The sequence below is a fragment of the Nannospalax galili genome, unplaced genomic scaffold (genome assembly GCF_000622305.1).
Source record: "Nannospalax galili isolate Female #2095 unplaced genomic scaffold, S.galili_v1.0 scaffold259, whole genome shotgun sequence".
NCBI classification, from domain to species: domain Eukaryota; kingdom Metazoa; phylum Chordata; class Mammalia; order Rodentia; family Spalacidae; genus Nannospalax; species Nannospalax galili.
The window spans coordinates 2,797,915-2,823,817 of record NW_008344750.1 but is presented as its reverse complement, the minus strand read 5'-3'; the positions used below and the strand labels follow the sequence as shown (position 1 = coordinate 2,823,817).

Genomic DNA, 25,903 nt, shown 5'->3' with positions numbered 1-25,903 from the left:
TGCCTCCCAAGTGCTGGGATCAAAGGCGTGCGCCACCACGCCTGGCTATTTTTTAATTTTTTATGTGTACCTGTGTCGTGCAATGCCCTCAGAGGACAGAAGAGGCTGTCAGATCCCCTAGAACTGGAGTTATGGACAGTTGTTAGCTGCCAGATGGGTGCTGGGATTTGAACCCAGGTCTTCTGCAAGAACAACCAGTATTCTTAACCGCTGAGCCATCTCTCCAGCCTCCCTATCTTTATTTTTATGAGCTAAGCACTAAGCAGTCAAAGAAATACCTAGCATGTGTACTTCTGATTCTGAACTTTCGATCATTAGATCTGTTCCTATCTCTGGCTCTGCCTGCTAGGAAGGAGCTCCCAGGCTAACTCAGTCAGCTACTCTATGACCTCATCAGTGTTCCCTGGGTGGACTCATATTCCCCAGTGCTTGCTTATTCTAAGTGAGCCAATAAAACCACATTCTGGGTCTGAAGGTCTCTCTAGGTGAGAATCAGGCCCTGGAAAGCACAAGGCCCAATTCTTAGGGCTATCTAACTGACTAGTCAGCTAAAAAGGCTACAAAGTGACTCAGGATGGTGGCTGGGGTTAGGGGAAGAAGCTACAGGGTGCCAAGCTGTTCCCGGAGGACCTGAGTTAAGCAGAGCACTGACCTGTCAGCAGGAACTTCCTGCAGGGTCGCTTGTTCTGTTCATCCAGTAAGATGGCAGCTGCATCTGGAAGAAAAGAGATGGGCTGGGTTCAGATGGCTCATCCAAGGGAGGTGAAGTCTCAGAGGCATGGACTTCAGCTGCACAGAGTCAAAAGGAAAGAAGAGAGTTCTCCATGAATGGAGGAGGTAAGGGGGGGTTGGCCACAGTGAGTAGAGATGCTACACATAAGGATTCAAGCTGAGGCCACCTCCACAGCTCCTGCCCTCAGAACCAGCTAAAAGCATGAGCTAGGTTTGAGGTTACAGGCTCTTCACATGGGAAGATTTATTTTTAAAAATCTAGCACCATGGGACCTTTGTACAGTCTTCTTAACTTCCTGTGAATATAAGTACAGTTACAGGCCACATAAAGATGCGTGGGTCCATGGCAGGCCACAGGTCAATTTGTGTAGTGATGTCATGGCTATCTTGGTTTGTGATGTCTACACAATGTATCCCCATCATTAAATGACACACAATATTTAAACATAAAAAGCTTAAAAAACTCCTGATGCCCCTACCCTGTATCATCTCAGGGTCCAGGAATGGTTCCTAGAGCAAGGTAGCAATTCTCACTCTATTTTTCTTGACACCAGTGGTGGATGCTCAGAGCCACACCAGCCACTGCCTCATACAGGACTTCTCAGCAATCATGCTCACTTTAACCCTGGCCTTCCCCAATTTCTCCTCTCTTTATTTTCATCATACAGTTAGGATTTTAAAATTGTGTTCTTCTTAGTAGGCAAGGTATCACTTGGTCAGAATCTGTGAATAAGCCAAACATGGTGGTGCACACCTATGGTCCCTGGTAGGTGCACACCCTACTCGCAAGGGTGGCATGGGAGGATCACTTGAGTATGAGAGTTAAAGGCCAGCCTAGGCCACATAGCAAGATCCTGTCTCAAAACTTTTTAAAAAAAATGTGAGTAAGACACCCAAGGGTGGCCCCTGAACTTAGAGACCATTCTAATTACAAGGGGAGAGGCCGAACTGGACATCTGCCCATATCTTTCCTAGAAGCTGCTAGAGCAGAGAAAGATCACAGGCTTCAGAGTCTAGCTGTACATGAACACAGGCAGACTACTCAAATCGTTCCAAGGCTGGTTCTCCCCCACAAAAGTGGGAGGAAAGTCCCTACCTGGCAGGGCTGCTGTAAAAATGTAATAGGACAACAGATAGAAAGCCCTTGGTAGAGGCGGGGGCCAACCTTGGCGGTACCTTAGCATCATCAAGAAAATGATAATAATGAAATCAGCCTCTGGAATTGGGTGCAGCCTCAGCATCCTGTTCCCCAGATGATACAAATGGGCAGCCAGTCCTATAAGAATGCTCAAAAGCAGCCATGGTTTTTATTTCCTCCTGATAAACCTGCTGTACAATACTAACATCCCCCATTCTGCAGAGGGAAGAAACTGAGTTCAAGACAGGGAAACGACCTGCCCAAGGGCACATGGTCAGGAAGTAGCAGCACCAAGCCTGAGCCATGGTGTAAGTCTAGAGCCCTGCTCTTTTCATGTGGCTACTGTTAGGTGGCTGGGTAAGTGGACAACATAACAGGGATGCTTCCTTGCAGGGCAGCTAGTTGCCAACAGGGCAGGGGTCACTGGTTATCAGAAGACTCATTCCAGGGTGAGGCCACCAGGCTGGGAAGGGAACCATCTGTCAGCATTGGGCTTGTCAGATTCAGCCCACCCAGCTGGGACTATGGCCTGACCAGCCTGTCTTCTCAGGAAAGAAGAGTACAGAGGATATACAGATTTTGCCCAGGATTCTCCTGAGCCTAGTATCACTGAGGCTGGAGGGAGGCAGGGCCTGAGCTGGGGGACCCAGGTAAGAGGTCCTGGGTGAATGACTGAGTGTAGAAGAGGAATTGTATGCTACCCAGCCTCTAGTTGGTGCTTTTCCACCCCACCACACTTTGGAAGCATGGGGCAGCTGTGAAAGCACATGGCCAATTAGATCCACTCCTCTCAGTTTTTCTGAGGTCCAGACAGGTCTTGAACTTGTGATCCTCCTGCTTCAGCCTCTTGAAAAACTGGGATTGGGATTACAGGCCTGATTCTTCTCAGGCTCTACTTTTATTTTTTTCTTTGGGACAGGGTCTCACTACGTAGCTCCGGACAGCCTTGAACTCACTGTGTTGCTCTGGCTACCTTAAACTCTCTATCCCCATGCCTCAGCCTTTTAAGTGCTAGTATTACAGATATACATATTTTTAGATTCTGCTTTAATCCCTTGGAGAAGGAGAGTATCTAGAGAGTATCACAATGGCTAAAAGCTCCTCAGTGCCTCCAGGATTGAGAATTCACAGCCCAGGTCTGCTCTGAGGCTTTGTCCCTCTATTGCATATGCAATGCTTCTTGTGATCTAAAGTGCCAGTCCTTCAAGCTTCATCTTCCCAAATGACCAGCTGCCCCTGGTGCCCCATTATTATTTGCTCATTTAGCCATTCATCTCCCAAACGTTCACTAAGCACATCCTGTGTGCCAGGCACCATGCCAGGCTGAGGATTTAAGTGCAGAACAAGTGAAAGCCTGTCCTTCCTTCCAGTCCAATGGCTACACTAATCCACATGGATATCCATGTGGTAAATGATGAACTGTCTGGCATGGCCCTGGGGACAGGGAGGCACCCCTGAGGATTTGCTGCCTGAGTTGAGTTCTGAGATGGGGAGACTGTCCTGATGTGGGGAGGACAGCAGGAAGGGCATGTCCACAGAAGGGACACACAGGGAAAGTGTGGATAGGGCCAATAGGGAGAGGCCAGCAGAACATGGGAGCCAGGACAAGTCAGATCTACCCAAAACGCACTGTTCTAAGTAGGTGCACAGCCAGCAAGATGGCTCAGCAAGTAAAGGGACTTGTCACTGAGAATGGTGACCTGAGTTCAATCCTTAGAGATCACATGTTGTTAGAAGAGAACTGACTCCCTCAAGTTGTCCTCTGACTTCCACATATGCATTGTGGCACCTACACACACACACACACACACACACACACACACACACAAACACACCCCAAATAGATGTGATAAATAAGTGGGTGAAAAGCTACTTAAAAGGAGAGCCCTACTTTATCCATCTTTGAATCTTCAAAGGCTGGCTGTGAACAGAGGATCTGCTAAGTACTCACTGAGTAATAGCTGAACAAGTGAGCTCATGAGATAAAGGACCTGAGGCCAATCCTTTTGGGGACATGGACATTATTCCTAATTACACTCTTCTGTGACAGCATGGGACTACTGAGCCCATCACATCACTCTGAGAGATAAGTGCTACACAGGACAAAATAAGGGTCACATTGTCAGAGAGCAACACTGTGGGGCTGACACTCAGGCTGATCTCCAGGGTCCATGCTTGTCCTGGCTATGGCCCATGGATCATCACAACAGCTTCTCAGGGCTCAAGAGACTTGTCTAAGGCCATGATGTAGGGGTAACAGAACAGTGCTGACTGGTGCCCTTGGTGGTGCACATAGTGCCACCCAGAGTCTATGCAGATGCTTGGGATAAGCTGAAGGGAGGCTGCTCTCAGGAGTCTCCCTAGGAAGTAGAAAGAGCTCATGTGTGCCTCCTCAGCCCCCAGCAGCTGGAGACCCTGAGAAAGGCAGCCCAGTGGTTTGGATTTTAAAGTCATCATCTATAAGTGAGGACTCCTGGCCCATCAGCCTCCTTCATAGAGCTATCCTAAGGACTGGATGTGACTATGGATCTGAGGAGCCCTGAGGAGGAGCTCATGGCATCTGCCATTTCACCTTTCTGCTGCTCATTCCTGAACCCAGGACCTAGGACTAGGAGCCAATGCCAAGATGATCTTGGCCCAGCTGATGCCAAGTTTCTGAAGAACCCCACTGCTCCCAAATTCCCCATTTACCTTCACTCTCAGTCACCCTCACCCACCCCTATAACCTTAGCAACTCTTCCTGTTGAATAGCCTGACCAGCCACCTCCCTCTCTCAAGTCTCTGAGCCTTGGTTTCCTCACCTGAAATGGGAGCACCTGGTGGTTTTAAAAATACTATTCACAATGGCTCAGTGGATGAGAACACTGTTCTTGCAGAAGACCCAGGTTCAAATCCCAGCACCCACATGGCAGCTAACTGTCTGTAACTCCAGTTCCAGGGGATCTGACAGCCTCTTCTGTCCTCCGGGGGGCGGGCACGACATGGATGCACTTACCTACATTCAGGCAATACACTCATACACATAAGATAAAAATAAGTAAAATAAATTAAAAATACTATACCTACCGGGTGTGGTGGCACACACCTTTAATCCCAGCACTTGGGAGGCAGAGGCAGGTGGATCTCTGTGAGTTCAAGGCCAGCCTGGTCTACATAGTGAGTTCCTGGACAGCTGGGGCTACAGGGAGACCCTGTCTCAAAAAGACCAAAAAAAAAAAAAGAATACTATACCCAAACTGGATTTGGTGGTCCAGGCTACTCCAGAGGCTAAGGCAGGAGGATTGCAAGTATAAGGCCTGTCTGAGCTACAGAGAAAGTTCAAGGCAAGTCTGGGAAACTTAATGAGATCTTATCTCAAAATAAAAAGTAAAAAAGGACTGGGCTCAAGTTCAGTGCCTCAGTGCCTATTCAGCTTCAGCAAGGTCTTAGATCAATCTCCAGTACAGTGAAAACAAAATCAGAAAACCATAGCTGGTCCCCAACCATCCCAACCTGCATCTGGAGATCAGTATCTTGTTTTTAATGAGATGGAGTCTTGCAGCGTTACCCAGGTTGGCTTCAAACTGTGGAGCATGGGCAGGGTTTGGTGGTGCACACCTTTAATCCCAGCTCTTGGGAGGCAGAGCGCAGGCAGATCCCTTGTGAGAGTGAGGCCAGCCTGGTCTACAAATCAAGCTCAAGGCCAGCCTGGGCTACATAGTGAATTCCAGGTTTCTGGTCAGCCTGGGCTACAGAGTGAGATCCTGTTTAAAAACAAAACAAAATGAGCTGAGGGTGGTGGCGCATGCCTTTAATCCCAGCACTCGGGAGGCAGAGGCAGGTGGATTTTTGTGAGTTCAAGGCCAGCCTGGTCTACATAGTGAGTTCCAGGACAGCTGGGGCTACAGGGAGACCCTGTCTCAAAAAGACCAAAAACAAAACAAAACAAAATGAAGAAACTCTTGGCCTCAAATGATCCTCTTGCTTCAGCTTCCCAAGTAGCCCCACTAAGCTACCAAGCTCAGAGTGGTTTTTATTTAAAGGTCCCTAGGTGACCTTAATGTACATCCAGAGTTGAGGGCCACTCCACTATCTTATGGTGTCACGCAGAGAAAGAAACAGCACACTGTGGCAGCATATGACATGCAGCAAGCACTCAATAAATGCTGTCTCATTTGTGAGCTTTCTCTGCTTTTCTCTTATATTCCTGGCTACTAAGACCCAGTTTTTAATTTCCCAGCTCTGGGCCCTATCCTAGATGCCTGCTTCTAACCTGGAGTGCACTTATACTACTCTAGTTCACTCCAGGAGATCCTGGTCCACCCCAGCCGTAATGCCGAGCTCCTATACTTTTCTGCTGGCTCGGCACAGCTCCTGTCTGTGGACACCAACCAGGACAGGCCCTGTGATGGAGGCTTCCCACCTGAGCTCATCAGCAAGTCCTTCCTGTGCCCTCCTTTCTCCCTTCCATCTAGCATTTGAGCTATGAGCACCCTCTTGAGACCATCACAGAACAGCTGCTTTCCACACCCCAGCTCACCCAGCAGTACTCTTTATAAGGCTGCCCTGGAGGATCCCAGTCACTGCCCATAGCCAGCTTTAGCCCCTCTGTGGTTCTCTCAGAGGCTGCACCCTCTTCCTCTGCTCCCACAGTACCTGGGGCTTTGCTTGAAACAGCCCACTTTTTCTCTCCCATGGGCCCAGAATGGTGTGACTGACTTCTCCCCATTTTTCAGCTTGTGGCTCAAACACCACCTCCTCAGAGATGGTTCTTTCTGCCCACAGTATCCTTGAAGTGGTCTATGCTGGGTACAGCACAGAGCATCTGGTCAATGTGCTGGGGAAAGGAACTCCCACCCTGGCCCACCCCTCCCTCTACTTTTTCTTTACTTTTCCTGCCTTCCTGCCTTGCACTGCTGGGGATCAAATGCAGGGTCTTCTGCCTGCCAGGCAAACAGTCTATCCCTGAGCTACATCCTCAGCCCTTGGTTTTCTTGAGACAGGGTCTCACTATGTGACTTAGGCAGGCCTAGAAGTCACTATATAGCCCAGGATGGGCTTGAACTCATGGCAACTCTCCTGCCTCTGCCTCCTGAGTGCTGGCATTACAGGCATGTGCCACCATGTCCAACTCTTCCTCTCTTTAGATGGCTCAGTGGGTAAAAGTGCTTTCTTCCAAGCCTAAGTTCAGACTCTAGGACCCACATGGTAGAAGGAGAGAACTGACTCCTGTAGTTGCCCTCTGACCTCCACATGAGCCGAGGCAAACAAACATACAGAAAAAATACATAATTTTTTTTTTTTTATCTTTTTGAGACAGGGTCTCCCTGTAGCCCCAGCTGTCCTGGAACTCACTATGTAAACCAGGCTGGCCTTGAACTCACAGAGATCCGCCTGCCTCTGCCTCCCAAGTGCTGGGACTACAGGTGTGCGCCACCACACCTGGCACATAATTTTTTTTTTTAAGTCCCATTCTAGACTTCCACTGCTGCACAGTGGTCCTTGTCTGATGATAAGAGCACAGGCTCCAGGAGCCAGCCACCAAGCCTGCAACCACCCACCTCGAAACATGTCGTACCACACCTTCTTGGCTTTGAGGTGCTGAAGCCCATTCAGATGCTTTTTTCGGTTGTGGAGGTTGTCCTGGAAGGAGCGGTCACAGTAGTCACAGAAGTATCTCTTCCCCATGGCCACCTACACCAGGTGGGCTGCCTGGAAAACCACAAAGTACTTGGTCAGACCACTGAAGGAGTTCATGTGTCAAAACTCTAAGCACAGGGCCCCCAGATGAGTACTCCTTGAGGGCCTGGCCTGAGTCACAGCTTCCTTCCAAGAGCCTGCTTCACAAGGAACTTCCTTCCAGAGCCAGTCATGGAGAGGGTCCTGCAAAAATTAAGCACAGAGCAGCCCCTAATATTACAGAGCAGACTCCTGAGTCCCAGAGGAGGAGGAAAATGATTTCCCTGGGGTTACAAGGTGGTTGCCCAGGCTAGCAACCAAAGCCCCAGATTGACAGCACCTGGCAAACAAGGCTGAAACTGGGACCCAATCCACAGAGCAAGCAGATAGGGGAACACATCTCAGGAAGTAGACTGGGGAGAGAAGCAGAGACAAATAAGTGCCCTGGATGGTCCAGGCAGTCAAGCAGTTTGGTGGAGAAAACTGCTCCTAAGGCAGACAGAGACCACAGCCATTAAGTCGGGGGCTGTAATGGGATCAGGAACAGCCAGTCATTCCAAATGAAAACGTATAAAACCTCTCTTCTCCCATTACTGCCGAGAAACCGCATCCCAGACATGCGGACTTGATATATTAAATTTGGCAGCTCTAATGCACCCCGTCTTGCCAATAAACTTATAGGAATTGGATTGAAATTGTAAGAGATGAACGTTTAATGGCCAAGTGCTTAACCAAGCCATTCACGAAGCTTGAAGCTCCAAGGAGCTGCTGACTCTGGAGAGTAATGGGGAAAGGAGGAGTGGAGAGGCTGTTCCTCTGGGAGACTGACTCAGAACAGTGGTGCTGCAGCAGACCAAACTGGACCAAACTACACATGGCACTAGAAATCAGCTGTGTGACCTTGTGCAAGTCACTGTTCTTCCTCTACACCTCTATTTCACTGTGTGAATATGAGGTGGTGGGTCTGAGTAACCAGTTATTGTTTCAAGAATGGTATAAATATGCTAATGCACATGGATTATTAAGGCTAGGCTGTGGCTCAGTGGCAAAGTACTTGCCTAGCATGCATGAGGCACTAAGTTCAATTCCCAGCACCACAAATGAAAAGGATTAATTGAAACCAACACTAATGCATACAAGAAAGTACTCAGTAAATATTATTAAAGCTAATGGTTTGAGCATCTGCTGTGCACTGGCACTAGGTTAAGAGTTTTATGTATACCACCTCATGTAATCCTCAGCATGACCTGCAAGGGAGGGCCTAGGAGATGTTTCAGGATAAGAGCATTGAGGTCCCAAGAACTGAAGTGGTTTAGTCAAGGTCACACTACTGGAAGGCAGCTGAACTGGGTTTGAATCCAGGCAGAAGGTCCATACTCTGAACCACTTAAATCTCCTTCAACAAACCACACTCATGGCACTTTATTAGTCATTCACTACACTCACAAGACCATGCTGGCCCCTTTGAAGCCCAAAATGTATGTATTATAAACCTACACATGAAAGAGGAAGCTGAGGGTCAGAGGGGTTCTGTGAGTTACCCTGGGTCATACATGTAAGGACAGACAGATCTGAGAGTAGGAAAGATAGTCACACTGTCTCAAACAATAGCTTACTAGGAAATCAAGGCTTCATGCCCTCTGCCTGCCTACCCAGCCACACTAGAAACCAAATAATGAGTCAAAATGGGCGGCTGTGTTTATTCATCTCTCTCTCTTTCTCTCTCTCTAAACACACACACACACACACACACGTGGGGACAAACCTCCCTTATTAGCCTCAGCTAAGGACTACAGCTGTCCACCATACCCTCCTAGCTGTCCCTCATTTGGCACGGGAAATGTTTGGTATCCTGGACAGGTCTACAGGACCCCACTTTCTAATTTCAGCTGTCAGGTAGAGCTGGGGCTATCTCTTGCCCTCTTAGGCCTCATTGTGCAGGGGTAGAAGGGTAGCCACAGATGATCTCTAAGGACCTCTGCAGGTCTCATATCTGTTGGTCATATGAGAAGGTGCCCACAACAGTGCCATTCACCCAGCAGTCACTGCTGGGAAGTCACTGATCTCTAGACCTGTTATTACCTGGTCAAGTGCCTAGGAGGTCATGTGGGAAAAGGAGTAAGGAGCTGGGTTCCAGAGTCCAAGTCAGAGTTTCAAACCAGGTACTACTACTGCTTTGTAACTCTCTGATCTAGGTAATCATCTAACTTCTGATTCAATTTCCTGCTATGAAGACTGGTATATTAAGCCAGGTGTGGTGGTGCACGTCTTTAATCCTAGCACTCAGGAGGCAGAGGCAGGCAGATCTCTGTGAGTTCAAGGCCAGCCTGGTATACATAGTGAGTTTCAGGCCAGCTGGGGCTACAAAAAGATCAAAAAAAAGAGGAAAGACTGGTATATTAACAGTGGACCCCTTAGTGAGTTGCTGTGAGCATCAGATCATTCAAGTTTGCACTGAGCACAGTATTAGGCCCCTAGAGGCCCTCATGAAATCCTGGTTGTTAACACCATCATTATTACAGTTCTCCAGAAAGCTGAGGCCTAGACAAGAAACTGGACATCAGTGCTCAAGTGATCTATGGTGTCATCCAGTTTACCCTGCAGATGAGGAAACAGGTCAAGAGGGGGTCCGGGAGCTGCTCAAAGTCCACAGCACAAAAGGCAGAGGTAGGACTGGAGCCTCAGCCTCATAGAGAGCACCAGACCCCCTGCACTGCATGACAGTGCCACTGCCTGGGTATAACAGTGGGGGTTCAGTACTTTCTGTCTCCTTCGCAGACCTGACCCCACAGCCACGTCCCCAAAGCCATGCCTGGGCAGGAGCTGGCCTTTGGGAAGGTGACTTCTCCAGGAACATGTTCTAGGCTCCTGATTCAACCACCTCCCACTCAGAGCTTGGGTACACCTTAAGATATGGGGCAGAGGTCAGATGAGGTGGCGCACGCCTTTAATCCAGTACTCAGAAGGCAGAGGCTGTGATCTCTGTGAGTTCAACGCCATCCTGGTCTACGTAGTCTGGTCTGCGTAGTGAGTGAAAGAGAGAGAGAGAGAGAGAGAGAGAGAGAGAGAGAGAGAGAGAGAGAGAGAGAGAGAGCTGCCTTCTAGCCAGGTACAGTGTTTTGTCACACTTGGCTAGCAGAATGCTGGCTAGGGTTCAGCTCCACTCATGCCACAGCCAGGAGTCCTTGCACAAGGCACACCCTGCACCACTGCGGCTCATTGGCCCTGAGCTGAGGGAGGAGGGACAGCTGGAGTGTCTGTGGATGGGGCCCAGACAGCAGCATGGGGTGCTGACTAAGCTGGTCTTCTCCACCATGATTCATCCTCATCTTCTGAAGGGGGCATGCTCAGCAGTGTGTGAGTGAGGCACTGTCCAGAAAACAGAATGATCTGATCCCACTCCCCCGCCACCAGGAACACAGGTGGTGCCACCAACCCACTCCCAGGGACTAAGTTCATGGCTGAACAGTGTCTACTGGCTTCCCAGAACTTCACCAGACACCAGGGCTTGCACCCTGTGGCCACGAGACACCCTCTGGAATCACACAGGTCTGAATTCCAATACTAGTGACCTCTACAAAGTTATTTCATGTCCCTGAGTCTGCCCTTAGCTATAAAACCAGGATCCCACAGCTGCTGAGGACTCACAAGGTCGCTCAGTGGTCCTTCAGTATTTGTGGGGACCCTCATGGATATCTCTTCCCCCGCTCATCCTTTATATAAAATGTCACAGTATTTGTATATAACCCACACATATCCTCCTGTATACTTTAAATCATCTCTAGAGTATTTATAATACCCAGTAAATGTAAATGTTATGGAAACAGTTGTTGCATTGTATTGTTTAGGGAATAATAGCAAAAAAAAAAAATCCATATATATTCAGCGCGCACACGAACGCACACACACACACCCTGCCCTGAGCATTTTCCATCAGAGTTTAGTTGAATCCACAGATGTAGAACCCGTAGAAACACAGGGCCAACTACAGCACTTCATGCTACCTGGCATACAGGCACTGCTCAAGAATGGCAGTGTGACTGTAGTTACTGTCATCACTCAAAACTCATCTCTCATCCTTTTTGCATGCACCCTGACCACCTGATTGAAAATGCAGCCAAATTCAATGCCAAAGGCTTCTCAGCCCCCCCCCCCTTTTTTTCTTTTACCTGTTCTTCCCCATAGTGTGTCTCACCTCACATTCAGGGTTACTCTCTGTGGGCCTCCCTCCCCTTCTAGAGCGCAGACACATTAAGAACAAAGAGCTGTGCCTGTCCCACCACTGTTCCCAAGAGACAGGAATAGATTGCCTGCATAATGAACATGGGAGTGGTCTGCAGGGCCGAGGCCTCACTCTCTATGCTTGACACCATTGGCTCCTAGGCCCCTTCCCCAATCTGTGCACAAAGCTAGGAGCATGCCCTATAGGGAGGCCTCTCACTGTACCCTGCCCTCACAACAGGACATCTGACTTTTGTGGGCACTCTGGCCTGCCCAGCTGTGCAGCTGCCATAGAACTTAATCCTTTCCAGCTGTCTCACTGAACCAGACTTCAGTCCTCTAGGCTCAATAAATGACTAGACACTCCTGACCCAGGCAGGAGAGAGAAGAAAAGAGATAGGGGTAGAGTGTGGTGAAGAGAAGGCTTCAGATTTGATTCATGAATGCTGGCACCTCACTCTCACTCTTTTTATTTATTTAATTAATTAATTTTTGTTTTGTGTTAAGAGTATTTTACCTACATGTATGTAAGTGTACTACATGTGTGCAGTGCCTGTGGAGGTCAGAAGAGGGTGTCGGATCCCCTAGACTGGAGTTACAGATGGTTGTTAGCCACCATGTGAGAACTTGGGTTCTCTGCAAGAGCAGCCAGTGCTCTTAACCACTGAGCCATCTCTCCAGCCCCTTGCTTTCATTATTTCACCCTCACAGAGGTCCTCTGAGTGTGGGGGTCTATTCTGCTAATGAGGAACATGCTTTCCAGTACTCTTGATCTGCTCATAGCTGGCAGAGCTGCTAACAATAATGGCAACCATTATTGTTAGTGTCAATAACAATGACAATAACAATATCTCATCCTGAACTGTGAGGCTGACAATTCTCTGGACCACCCCAGAGACGGACTCCAGAGCCCACTGTCCTCCTATCTCACTGCCCTATCCCCCAGGCTGTGGTAGAATAGACATTTGCACTTCTGTCAGTGTGGTTCCTCTCACTGTGTGCATCTTGGAGATGGAGATGGAGGTGGCTTTGGCACAGGGCTAAAATAAGCCAATGGCTCAGCCTTGGCCAAGGACTGGGATGTGCACTGTAATTATCCTGGACTTATGCTTACCACATGCTGCCCTCGAGCTCACCTGTCATTTCTTCTAATTATGGCACCACCAGAGTCCAGGTAAACAGTAAATTGCAGCCAGAGGACGGCTTTCTTATACGCCCACAAACAGCACAGCAGTATCCCAGCACCATGTCTGCCATCTGGAGTTGATGGCATCAGAACTAGTCTGTGGGGGTGGCCCAAGACTGCCTGCCTGCTCAGGACCCTGCTCCAACAGAAGTGCCAAGGAAATGCAGGTGGGCCTTGTATGCAGATGCTCCCTTCAGATACCTTGGTGCTTGGCTGCAGCCAGAAAGCTCTCTCATCCTGACCTTATTCCTGTATTTGCCTCCTGCCTGCCCTGGGTGAAGCACATCATCTTATTCCCAGAAATTTAGGACAACTGGAGCCCCACCCATAGCAATTTCTAACTTAGCAGGTCTGGGCCAGGGCCAGGATTGAAGCAAGCCCTTATCCATATCCTCAGAGCCATGCGGGACTCAGGTAGCAGATGACAGGCTAAAGGACACAGAGGGCAAGAGCCTACCCAAAGTAAAAAACAGACTACTCTGACTGACCCCCACAAGTTCTTTTTTCTTTCTTTCTTTTTTTTTTTTTTTTCAGTCTATTTGAGACAGGATCTCCCGGTAGCTCCAGCTGGCCTTGAACTCACAGAGATTCGCCTGTTTTCCAAGTGCTGGGATTAAAGGAGTGCATCGCAACACTTGGCCATTATTTTTTTCTTAAGTACAGACAGTTCCTGACTTATGATGATTCAACTTAGGATTTTTAAATTTTACAATGGTTAGAAAGTGGCACACTTCCAGTAGAAAGTGTACTTAGAATACTGAATGATCTTTTCCAGGCCAGTAATAAATAGTAGGAGACTAGGCAGTGGGAACAGGCTACACTCTGAGTCAGTCCTATGACCATGAAAGGAAACACCAATAAGAAGCACCTGCAATTCCTCAGCCCAGGTCTGAATTCCATCCCTGCTACCCTTGGGCTGTGTACTTCATCTGTGCTTCCTCTGGAAGATGGGTGATAACACTATTTCTAAGATAATTATGAGAACTCAGTCATATACTCTGGGTGCTTGGTATTTACCAAGCACATCATTGGTACTTACTGCCCACTTGATGAAGGAGCAGCCAGTCTCTCTGACCCCCAGGGATCCTCTTTCCTGATTTTTTCCAACTTGTGCAGTCCCCTCTCGGGGTGTCAGCATTGGTCTGTGTGACTAGGAGAACAGAGCAGAAATGATGGTATATCACTTCCAAGGACAACTTATAACTCAGCCTCCATCCTGCTGTCTCTCTAATCATGTGGACTGGGGTGGCTAGTTGCTACTCAGTGAGCAGTGTGATTGTGCAGCCCAACCAGGATCTGAGACCATAATATCACTTCTAATCCTATCCTCCAAACCCTCAACAGCCAACCACTGACCTTCCAGCCCGGGCCAGCCTCAGGTGACTATGCCCTAGCTAATAGCCTAATTGTAATCTCTTGTGACTCTGAGCCAGAACCACCCAGGTAAATCATTCCCAAATTCCTAACCCTCAGAAATAGCATGAGATAATAAATGTTCATTGTAGCTAGGCATACATGCCTTTAAACCCAGCACTTGAGAGGCAGAGGCAGGTGGATCTCTGTGAGTTCGAGGTCAGACTAAGTCTAATTAGGGAGTTCCAGGTTAGATAGGACTACATAGTGAGACCCTGCATCAAAAAAAAAGTCACTAAGTTTTAGGGTAATTTGTTATGCAGCAATAGATAACTAATAATTGCATAAAAAAATCGCTTGTGGGGGCTGCAGAAATAGCACAGTGGTTAAGAACAGTGACTGGGGGCTGGAGAGATGGCTCAGAGGATAAGAACACTGAGTGGTCTTGCAGAAGACCCAAATTTGAATCCCAGCACCCACATGGCAGCTAGCAACTGTCTGTAACTCCAGTTCCAGGGGATCCAACAATCTCTTCTGTCCTCCAATGGCATTGCATGACACAGGTGCACTTACCTACATGCAGGCAATACACGCATACACATAAAAAAAATCATTTGTATAGTCACAGATACAAAATAAGCCTCTAATGCAACATCTACACACACACACACACACACACACACACACACACCCTTAAGGGTTCAGTTTCTCATTTATTTATTCACCCATTCATTCACCTGCCAAACATCTCATCTGACAAGTACTTCTCTCCCAGGTCAGAATTCACACCTTACCACTCAGTCTCTGATCTCACAAGAAAGTCCACTGAACATATCCTGGGGGTGGATGACAGATATGTCCTTACAACAGCACAAAATAACAGTACTGTGCTCTAGGGTACCAAAGTGTGCCTGTACTCAACAGGGAATTCCTCCAAGAAAATGCTCACGACAAAGTTGTAGGACAGATTGGGTAACCCAGTCTTAAAACCCAAAATGCTCAAAATCTAAAACCTTGAGCCCTGACATGATGCTCAAGAAGTCAGATTCATATTTCCAGATTAAGGAAGCTCACTTGGTAAAATCTATGCAAATAATCCATAATCTGAAAAACTTTGAAATCAAAACATATCTGATCCCAGGCCTTTTAGATAAAGGATCCTGAATCTGTTCCCATACAAGACTACAGTATAGCTGATCCTAAAACCTCTATCTAGATGTACAACAGCAGGAACAGCTGGCAATATGCACTGCTAGCCACATGCCAGGCATGCTGCTCAGAGTTACATATGGGGTAGGGATGGAGGCTCAATGGCAGAGTTTACAAAGCCTGTTGTATCAGTTCTATTATCCTCATCTTCATCCCCCTAAAAAACTGGCCACAGAGAGTCCATGGTTGGCAAGAAGCAGGGATAGGGTGAGCCACAGTCCAATGGTGGTATCATATAGTCACTAAAAATCAACTCACAGGTCACAGTGGCACCTGCCTATAATGCCAGCTGCTTGGGAGACTGAGGTTAAGATAATCACTTGAACCCAGCAATTTAAGGCCAGCCTGGGTAACACAGCAAGATAATCTCACACCCCCAAAAAGGTGCATGCTTGTAATTCCAGCATTTGGGAGATGGATGTGTAGGTAAGAGGATCAGGAGCTCAAGGTTGGCCTTGGCTATGAATGAATTTGAGGCTAGTCTGAGATACATGAGACCTTGTCTCAAAACATAAAATAATAAAAATACAAATAAAGTCCAAGAAAATTCTTGGACAAATGTTTACTCTGTCATTAAATGAACAATGGCTTATTATTACAAGCATATGTACAACAGAATACCATTCTCAAGGTAAAAGGCTCCTCCTCCATTACACACATAAAGACTAGGACAAGTATTTTCTGTGGTTATACCTGGATAACAGGATTCTATAGATTTTATTTTTCATTTTGTGTTTTGCTATTTTCCCAAGAATTTTCTACATTTAGTAGAAAACTCTTAAAACAAAAAAGTAGGACCTGAGCTGGGTGTGTGTTCCAGGCCAACCAAGGCTACAGAGTGAGAAACCATCATTTTTTGTTTTGTTTTGTTTTTTGCCTTTTTGAGACAGGGTCTCCCTGTAGCCCCAGCTGGCCTGGAACTCACTATGTAGACTAGGCTGGCCTTGAACTCATAGAGATCTGCCTCTGCCTCCCGAGTGCTGGGACTAAAGGCATGCGCCACCATGCCTGACAAACCATTGTTTTTTAAAAAAGGGAACTGCGATGTGGCTCAGTAATAGAGTACTTACCTAGCATGTGTGAGGCTCTAGGTGAGGTTCTTGATTTAATCCCAAGATGAGGGCTGGGGAGGGGGGAGGCAGGAGAGGGAAGAGAGGAAAGAGGGGAGGGGGAGAAGAGAGAGCAAGCTGTCAGACAAGATAACCCTTTCCCCCTCAGGAAGCTGCCATAGATGGTTCTAAGAACGCAGCTCACCTGGATAACTCTGCTCAGGTAGAGGTTGAAAGGGACAGAGTAGACATGTCCTTCAGCTCCTGTCTAGTGAGTGACAAGGCAAACCCTGATTCTAACCAAACCTGGCCTAGGAAGCCCCAAATGAAGGTTGGCCGAGCCTGATTCTGGCTGGGCTCCAGGGACCACAAGCTGGAGACACATTTTCTCATCAGTTGGTTACAGGTCTCGGGAGGCCTAACACAGGAGAAACAAAATTAGTCTGAAGGAGGTTCCTGAACTAAATAGCAGACTCCAAACAGCCCCTGCCTCCTCCTCCTCCTATTTCACCACTGACCCTGCTGCCCAAATCATACCTCACTTCCTCACTTGTGGACAAAACCCTTTGCTCATCCAACTTTGGCCTGTATAATACCTTAGATCAACCCTTCTAAACTCAGCCCAGTTCAAAATTTCCCATGGCTCTAGGTTGAAACCTTGCAGAAAATGAAGTCTTAAGCTGGCAAGAGGGCTCATTGGGTACAGGTGCTTGCCATGAAAGTCTGACAACCTGAGTTCAATCCCCAGAACCCACATAAAGGTAGAAAGAAGGTAGAGAACAAGACAGATGTGGTGGCACACGTCTTTAATCCCTGCACTCAGGAGGCAAAGGCAAGCAGATCTTTACTGAGTTCAAGGCCAATCTGGTCTATATAGTGAGTTCAGGCCAGCTGGGGAGAGGAGAGCCTGTCTCAAAAACATCAACCCCCCCCCAAAAAAAAACAAACAAAAAAGTAGCGAACAGACCACAAAGTTGTTCTCTGGCCTCATGTGTACCATGGCATGCATGTATAACATACATCACCCTCACACACACACACACACAAATAAAAAAGAAAAGAAATAAAAAGGTCTCCTGCAACAGAGAGCGGAGCTCAGTAGAGAAGCACTTGCCTAGCACAGTGGTTCTGGGTTCCCTCACTAGTACTCTCTCCCTCCAAATGCCTCCTGAAAGTCTTAGAAATTCTGATCCAGAAGGGGACCTAGAAAGTTATATTTTAACCATTAAGTCTAGTTGCCCCTAAAATATAAAATCTGGAGGAATAAATTTCACCCTGAATCCTAAAGGTAGCCTTGTGGGAACAATCATTCTGACTAAACACAAGACTGCTGGACTCATGTTCCAGTCAGAAATCAGCCTGGTTATGAATACCTCAGCAAACTGAAATGGTAGCCCCAACTGATGCAAAGCACAATTTAGAGTGGGAAAAAAAAGTTTTGCTTACTGAACAAGTGTCTTTTTATATCCCAAGAGTTTAGAATTGAAAAGAGGCAGAAGAATAAATCAGACTCACAATGCATATCTGTCCTTAGCAATAACCAGTATAAAGCCAGGCAACATGACACATACCTATTAACCACAGCACTCAGGAAGCTGAGACAGGAAGAGTTCAACTTCCAAGTCTGCCTGGACTATAACAGCCAAATCATGTCTCAGAACCAAAACAAAAAAAAAAAACTAAACAAACCCATGTAACTGGGTATTTAAAAGCAATCTTAAGCCAGGCCGGTGGCGCACGCCTTTAATTCCAGCTCTTGGGAGGCAGAAGCAGGCAGATCTCTGTGAATTCAAGGTCAGCCTGGTCTACATAGCGAGTTCTATGATGGCTGGGGCTATAGGAAGATCCTGTCTCAAAAAGACCAAAAAAAAAAAAAAAAAGCATCCTTAACATTAAAAAGAATTTGATGTACTAAAAATCTGACAGATAAGCATTGTGATTATCAGTCAAGTAACTGATAAAATATATGTCAGTAATTGACATCAGACTTATGATTTTAGGTTGAGAGATTAGTTAGCAATGATTAGAAACACTGTGTATTAGAATGATTCAGGGTGCTTAAAAAAAATGCTACATAGCCTGGTGTGGTAGTGCATGCCTTTAATCCCAACACTTGGGAGGCAGAGGCAGGTGGAGTTTTGTGAGTTTGAGGCCAGCCTGGTCTATGGAGGCAGAGGCAGGTATATCTCTGAGTTCAAGGTCAGCCTGGTGTCTGGTCTACATAGTGAGTTCCAGATCAGCTAGGGCTACAGGAAAACCCTGTCTCAAAAAGACCAATAATAATAATAATAATAATAATAATAATAATAAAATAAAAAAAGCACTGCTGGTAGGAATGTATACTATTCTAGCCACTATGGCAATCAGTATGGAAGTTTCTCACAAAACTAAAATACAACTACCATATGAAGCAGTTATACCACTCTTGGGCATATATATACTTGAAGGACTTAAATCAACATATCAGGACACCTGCACATATGATTATTACCATACTATTTACAAGAGCCAAGTTATGGAGTCAGCCTAGGTGTCCATCGACAGATAAATGGATAAAGAAAATGTGATATATATACACAATGGAATTTTATCCAACTATAAAGAACAAAATTACGTGATTTACAGGAAATGGATGTACCTGGAGGTCATCATATAAAAAAAAATAAGTCAGACTCAGAAAAACAACTATCATGTTTCTTCTTATCTGTGGACTCTACATTTTACATAGATGCATAAAATCATATACGACAGGAAGGCTGTCGGGGGACTGAATGGAAATAGCAAGAGGGGGAAGAGCTCAAGGTACATAATCAACTTGTATGAAAATGTCTTTATGAAACCATCACTATGGACAATGAATATATGCCAAATATAAAAGTATTAAATTATTTGCAAGAAATTTAAATTCAGCATAAACTTAATTAATTAAATTTTCTAGTAACTAAGTATCCTTGGGGAAATTTAGCTTGTTAGGTTATGCATCCAAAGTACTTAAAAAGAAAATCAAATATATTAAAATTGTAAATGAAGTTAAATGTTTGAGAGAATATAATTAAACTATAAGTAGGGCTGAGTGTCTGGAGGAATTTAGTTTGTTCAATTTGAGTTTAAACATCAATCAAAAGAAAAGTTAATGTCATTTTTTTTACTTTCCTAAATCTTTGTGTAGAATATTGAAAGATTTTTTTTCTCCCTTTTAGACACTTGATAGCCCAGGGCTGACCTCAACTTTCAATATTTCTGCCTCAGCCTCCCAGAATTCTGGAACTAAAGATAAGCACCACTATGCCTGCCCTGACTCAACAATTGGGTTTCAGGTTTTTAAATTTTTTTAATACAAAATGAGAATTTTAACTTGAAAGATTAAATAATAAGCCAAGCTGGGCATGGTGACATAAGTAAGCCTTTAATCCCAGCACTTAAGAGAAAGAGGAAGACATATTTTTGTAAGGTCAGCCTGGTCTACATAGCAAGTTCCAGACAAGCCAGGGATACATAGTGAAACTGACCCTGTCTCAATAAATAATAAATAAAACCAAACAAAATAAGCCATACCTGGGGCTGGAGAGATGGCCCGGTAGTTAAGAGCCAGAGGACCCAGGTTCGATTCCCAGCACCCACAAGGCAGCTAACAACCATCCTTAACTCCAGTTCCAGGGGAATCTGATGCCCCTCTTCTGACCTTCTCAGGTATTGTATGACATGGATGCACTTACATACATGCAGGCAATACACTCATACGTAAATTAAAAAAAATAAAATATTTAAGCTGGGTGTGGTGACACACACCTTTAATTCCAGTCCTTGGGAGGAGGCAGAGGCAGGTGGATCTCTGAGTTCGAGGCCAGCCTGGTCTACAGAGCAAGTTCCAGGCCAACTGAGGCTACAAAGAGACCTTGTCTCAAAAAGACCAAAAAACAAAACAAAAACAAATAAGCCACACCTTTATCTCCCTGTGATCATCCCTACTCATCAAACATGAAATGATTCCCTTTCCTCTGAACATGCCTTCAGCCAAATTTGTGTGTCATAGGTCTATTGCAGGAGATTACTAAAACCTAAGTAAGTAGTCATTCCCTGCAAGCTCACAACTTCCTACTTCAAAAGGATACCAGGATGCTTTGTAGGTAGTAACCATAGTGAGGCCAACTCATCCTCAGTGTTGTCCATTTCACACTTTCTCTGTTGTTCTTAACAGGATATTTAAAATAAGGTCCAAAGAATCAGAAATGATCAAAATCACAGTCAGAGATCATCCTTGGTTTAATTGAATTATTTAATTACTTTAAACACAGCGTCTCTATGTAGCCAATGATAATCTTGAACTTCTGTTCCTACTGCTTCCACCTCCCTAGTGCTGTACCGTCATGCCTAGTTTTCAGTCCTTGGTTTCAAATGCTACCTATATCTGGAAGATTCTTACCCCAGTCTCAGACCTCTTCTCTATACTCTAGAATCATATCCCCATTTGCCCTGGCCCTGGACATTTCCACTTCATCTAAGGGGTGGTTCACATAAAACGGAATTTCAGGCCAGGCATGGTAGAGTATGTCTCTAATTTCAGCACTCAGGAGGATCACCATGAGTTTGAGGTCAGTTTGGTCTATGTGGTCAGTTTCAGACCCATCAGAGCAAGTATGAAACTTTGTCTCAAAATAAACAAAAACAAGCAAAAAAAAAAATCAATTCTGATTTTAAGTTGAAGTCAAAATTTGATTTTACCTCTAGTTCTTTATTCCACTTTCTTGTACACACCTGTTAGCTTGTTCTGTCTGCCCTAAAGCCCAAAATGGATGCCAAATCTGGCCACTACTCTAACTCACCATCCTCCTGAAAGTCACCCAGCTCAGTAACTTCCCCTCTTCAGTCCACTCTCCACTGAGCAGCCAGAAAGGTAACATTAAAATATAAATTGGGGGGCTGGAGAGGTGGTTCAGTGGTTAAGAGCACTGACTGATCTTGCAGAGGACCCAGGTTCGATTCCCAGCACCCACATGGCAGCTATGAACCGTCCTTAACTCCAGTTCCAGGAGAATCTAACACCTTCTGACCTCCGCTGCATCAGGCATTGCATGATGCGGGTGCACTTACATACATGCAGGCAATACACTCATACATATTAAATAAAAATATTTTTTAAAAATGTAAATTGGATCTCACCGCCGTTTAAAACCCCTCAGTAACTTCCTAGTGCAATTAGGAAAAAAATAACTCCTTACTATGGGTTACAAGGCCAGACTTGAGCTGACCCAGGCCCTCTTCAGATTCTACACTTATTTTTCTTAAGCACTGCAAGAGCCTCAAAGGCTTTGCATGAATGTTACCATCTGCTACTATATAATCAGCTCTCGGTTAAGTGTCATCCTCACAGTGGCTATCCAGGCTTAAACAGCACCACCGATCCCTCCAAGCATTTAGACTTCTTGTTTACTTAGTGCTAGTTTGCTGCAGCACTGGACCTCCCCACCGGAGGACTTTTCACCCTACTAAGGACCCTACTGAGTGCAAGGCCGAGAGGAAGCGCTCAGAAAAACATTTGTTGCATGCTTTTTGCTCCCAAGTCGCTTGCCTTCGAGGCCAGTATTCTTGGCTTCAAAGGCCAGGCGCGGGAATCGGGGTTGGGGCGGAAACACACCCGAGGGTGGCGGGTGGTTGAGGGTTAAGGTCCCTACGTCTCGACTTTTGCCACCTCCAAGCAGGGGTAGGTACAGGAGATGGGGCAGAGGGACAAGCTGGGGTTACAGAAACCCAGATCCCTTCACCTCTCTTCCCATTCTCTATGCCAGAAAGATGGCAGGACGCGCGGATCTAGAACAAAGATCTCGTCTTTCAGTGAAGAGAAAGCAGCCCAGAACTCGCCCCTCGACGTCCCTTCAAAGATACCTGGTTCCGCGGGGCTGGACGGCTCCGGGCTCCTCCTCCAGCGCCCTCGCGTAGTGCTCTGCCTGCTGGGAGTCGTAGTCCCTCGTAATGTAGCCAAGAAGGCGGGAAGCTAAGACAAGACAGAGCGCGGGAAGATGGGAGAAAGCCAGAGGACTTTTGGGAGTTGTAGTTCAAAATATTCAGACAGCAATCAACGATTGAAAAGGAAAAACGTGGTAATAAATTTTATCAAACTTTAGCTGTATGAACCTGAATATGATTAGATTCTGTCCTCCAATGCAGGCTATCAGTTAACTTCTGGGTTCAAAACGTTCAACACTGAGCTACAAAGGAACTACAAATCCCATAAAACATTGCGCCTCGAAGCTTTTTGGAGCGCGAGGTCGGCGCAGGCGCAGGGGCGCGAGTTTGGGAGTGAGGGAATATGGCGGCGCCAACGATCACTGCGCGTCTCTACTCTCTGCTGTTCCGCAGGACTTCCACCTTCTCCCTCACCATCGTGGTGGGCGCTCTTTTCTTCGAGCGTGCCTTCGATCAAGGCGCAGACGCGATCTACGAGCACATCAACGAGGGGGTGAGGGAGGGCCTGGGCCATCCTGTCCTTGGGCCCGCCTGAGGCGTGACAGTGGGAGGGGAGGTGGGACGGAATTCAGTCTACCCTTAACCGTGGTGAACTGTGTCTTTTGTCTCGAGACACTCCGCTTTAACCTGATGTGAGTCCTAAAACTTTACACGAGGTCGGTAGCTCCCACATTGCAGGCCTTGGGAGTATTGCTAAGTCTCGCCACACATACCCACTTACTCGTTTGCAGAGACGAAAGCTAAAACCTGAGACTGCAAAAGACCAACTGCGTCCGAACCACCCGGTTAGTTGGCTGGAACTCCGACCTCTGTTTCCGCTGATGGTTTCAAGGGTAGATCTGAGCAGGCCACAGTCGTTTAAAGGACATATCCGTAGTCAATGTGGCTGACCTTTAAAAAATTGCTGTTTCATTTCCAAGGCCTCCCACACAGGCAGTTTGGGGCTGATGGTTAAGAGTGGTAGCTCAGAAATCTCGAGCCCTGGCTGGGAATACTGGAACTTGCTACTTAATAACCGTGGTATTAAGTTGAATAAGTTGTGTAACCTTCTTGAGCTTCAGTCTCACCTGTGAAATAGAAATCATAGCAGTAACTACCGCCAGGAATACAGATAAGGTGCCACCATGCGTAGTAGAGGATATTGTGAAAAACAGCATTTGCTGCATGTCCTGGAAGAATGTTGAAGCATAAAGTAGGAAATGGAGATCTTTCCACTCACCATGCTAGGTTCTGTGCATGTTTTATTTCATGAGATTGTGGCTGTACAGATGACCTGCCCTGTTCTACCACTCACTTGTTTTGAATTCAAGGTTGTTTGACTGGATAACCCAGGAAAGCAAAGCTCTGTGGCCAGGACACCTTCCTGCCTATAATGAAATGAAAGTGTTGCCACTCCCATGTTTTCTAAGCAGTTTCCACTGATTATGCTCACCCACCCATTTTCCTATGCTTTTTAGAGATAAGAATTGTAGTCATTTTAGGTCTAAGGAAGTGGCTCAATGTGAAATATTTGAGAACTGTACATTCCCCTACCTCTTGAGTAATTCTTGTGAGTTAAAGAACCCAGATATCTAGGCTCTGTTTCTTAATAAATGGGAGGTTGAGACCATTCCTTTGATCTTTACCTTAATTTCTTGTAAAGTAGGATTATCCCTTCCCACTTACTTCACATGATTAAGAGAGTATTTGTTCATTTGATTGGTTGATTAGTTGGTTTTTGGAGATAGGGTCTTACTATGTAGCCCAGGCTGATCTTGAACTCTTGATCTTCCTGCCTCAGACTCCCTCCCAAGTACTGGGATTACAGATGTAATTCCTGGTTTGAGAGACTCTTGAGTACTTAGGATTACAGGTATTAATACCTGGCTTTAAAGTATGAATGTTTTATAAATGTCAGTATTGTTCATTAAGCCTGGTGTTGTTTCCATTCTGCCCACCACAACTGTAAAAATTTTTTTTTAATTTTTAAGTTTTTTTTTTAATGAGTATTTTGCCTGCACGTATGTAAGTGCACCACATGTGTGCAATGCCCACCAAGGTCAGAAGAGGGCATTGGATTCTAGATTCCCTGGAGCTGGAGTTACAGGTGGTTGTTGGCTGCCATATGGGTCCTGGGAACCAAACCCCAGTCCTCTGCAAGAGCAGCCAGTGTTCTTAACCACTGAGCCATCTCTCTAGCCCCATCAGTGTCCTTTTTTTTTTTTGGTCTTTTTGAGACAGGGTCTCCCTGTAGCCCCATCTGGCCTGGAACTCACTTTGTAGACCAGGCTGGCTTTGAACTCACAGAGATCTGCCTCTGCCTCCCGAGTGCTGGGATTAAAGGTGTGTGCCACCATGCCCAGCCCCAGTGTACATTTTTAATTAGAACTTGACATTGGTTTCTCTCACGCTTCCTTTCTTTGGGTAGTGAGAGTAGCTGTAAAATTTGAGGGCAAAGGTTACAGTTCACTGTTATATTTTAAATGCAGAAGCTGTGGAAACATATAAAGCACAAGTATGAGAACAAGGAGTAGATCCTCCCCCTGAGGGCCCGAGGGAGCAGATCCACCTGCCAAGTGTCGCCTGGAGCTGGGGCCTCAACCTGAAGAGAAGTCTGAAGTTACTCTTCACGAACCACCTGTAACTATTAGCAAGAAATGGCTCCGCCTGAAACACTCTAACTGCGTTTGACTAAAGTGATCAGTAAATAAATGTAAATTATTCCTGAGACCTGCTTTTGCATTGGGCACTTTATTAACTGCCTGATCGGTGCTTGTCAGTTGACAACATGTCATAACTTCCAAAGAATTCTGATTCTAACACATTAGCCTAAATTGGAGAAGTTACTTTAACTTTGGCTTCTAAACCATTAATTCCATTCTTTTATTATTTTGAGACAAGAGTTTCACTATGTAGCCTTAGTTGGCCTGGAACTCAGAGAGATCTGCCTGCTCCTGCTTCCCCAGTGCTGGAATTAAAAGCTACCATGCCTAGCTAATTCTACAGAGATTAGTTTCTTGGCCATGGGGAAGCACTATGGCCCCCAGCTAGAAAGAAATCCTGGTTTAGGAGTCTTGACCCAATCCCTGTCTTGGGTTTTGGTATATCTTCTGCCTTTTAATTTGCTGAATGACTTTTGGTAACTTTCCATGCCTCTCAGGGCCACAGCCTCCTGCCAGTGTTCCATTGTGACAGGGTCCTTTTAGCAGACTGCTTAGTTGTGAATTTAATTCCTCAGTCCAGTATTGTTTAACTGTGTGGACCAAGATCATCATCTGACCTTGTTGAATTTCAGATTCCTTATCTATAAAATGGGGGTGATAGAAGTAACCTGGAGGTAATAAAACTGAGCCACTTAGGTCAGGCATTGGAAGCAAGGCAGAGGAAGTAGCAGGTTTCAAGGCCAACATTTGT

At 46.1% G+C, this 25,903-nt stretch overlaps 2 protein-coding genes across 11 annotated transcripts in view; one reads left to right on the top strand and one right to left on the bottom strand.

Moving 5' to 3' along the window:
* Zmat5 (zinc finger matrin-type 5) overlaps window positions 1–22,556 on the bottom strand; it is a 31,449-nt gene extending 8,893 nt beyond the window's left edge. The window contains exons 1-6 of one of the 9 annotated variants that reach the window (XM_017800124.2): window positions 22,309–22,432; window positions 16,752–16,964; window positions 16,568–16,620; window positions 13,975–14,085; window positions 7,411–7,561; window positions 653–715 (exon numbers count right to left, since the gene is read on the bottom strand). In XM_017800124.2, coding sequence (XP_017655613.1) covers window positions 653–715; window positions 7,411–7,537 — 190 coding nt within the window. In that variant the 5' untranslated portion in view covers window positions 7,538–7,561; window positions 13,975–14,085; window positions 16,568–16,620; window positions 16,752–16,964; window positions 22,309–22,432. Of the gene's footprint in view, window positions 1–652; window positions 716–7,410; window positions 7,562–13,974; window positions 14,086–16,567; window positions 16,621–16,751; window positions 16,965–22,308 lie in introns of all 9 variants that reach the window. The other 8 variants (XM_008841080.3, XM_029567342.1, XM_017800122.2 and 5 more) reach the window with 8 other exon arrangements.
* Window positions 22,557–22,807: 251 nt separating this feature from the next.
* LOC103740458 (cytochrome b-c1 complex subunit 9) lies at window positions 22,808–25,219 on the top strand. Of its 2 annotated transcripts, XM_008841075.3 has the most exons (3): window positions 22,808–23,003; window positions 23,242–23,295; window positions 24,979–25,219. In XM_008841075.3, exons 1-3 carry the CDS (start codon window positions 22,854–22,856, stop codon window positions 25,021–25,023), a joined length of 249 nt encoding a protein of 82 aa, XP_008839297.1. In that variant the 5' UTR covers window positions 22,808–22,853; the 3' UTR covers window positions 25,024–25,219. The 2 variants fall into 2 exon arrangements, with proteins under 2 accessions (XP_008839297.1, XP_008839298.1); XM_008841076.2 differs by lacking the exon at window positions 23,242–23,295 and having other exon boundaries at window positions 22,813–23,003.
* Window positions 25,220–25,903: the final 684 nt, after the last annotated feature.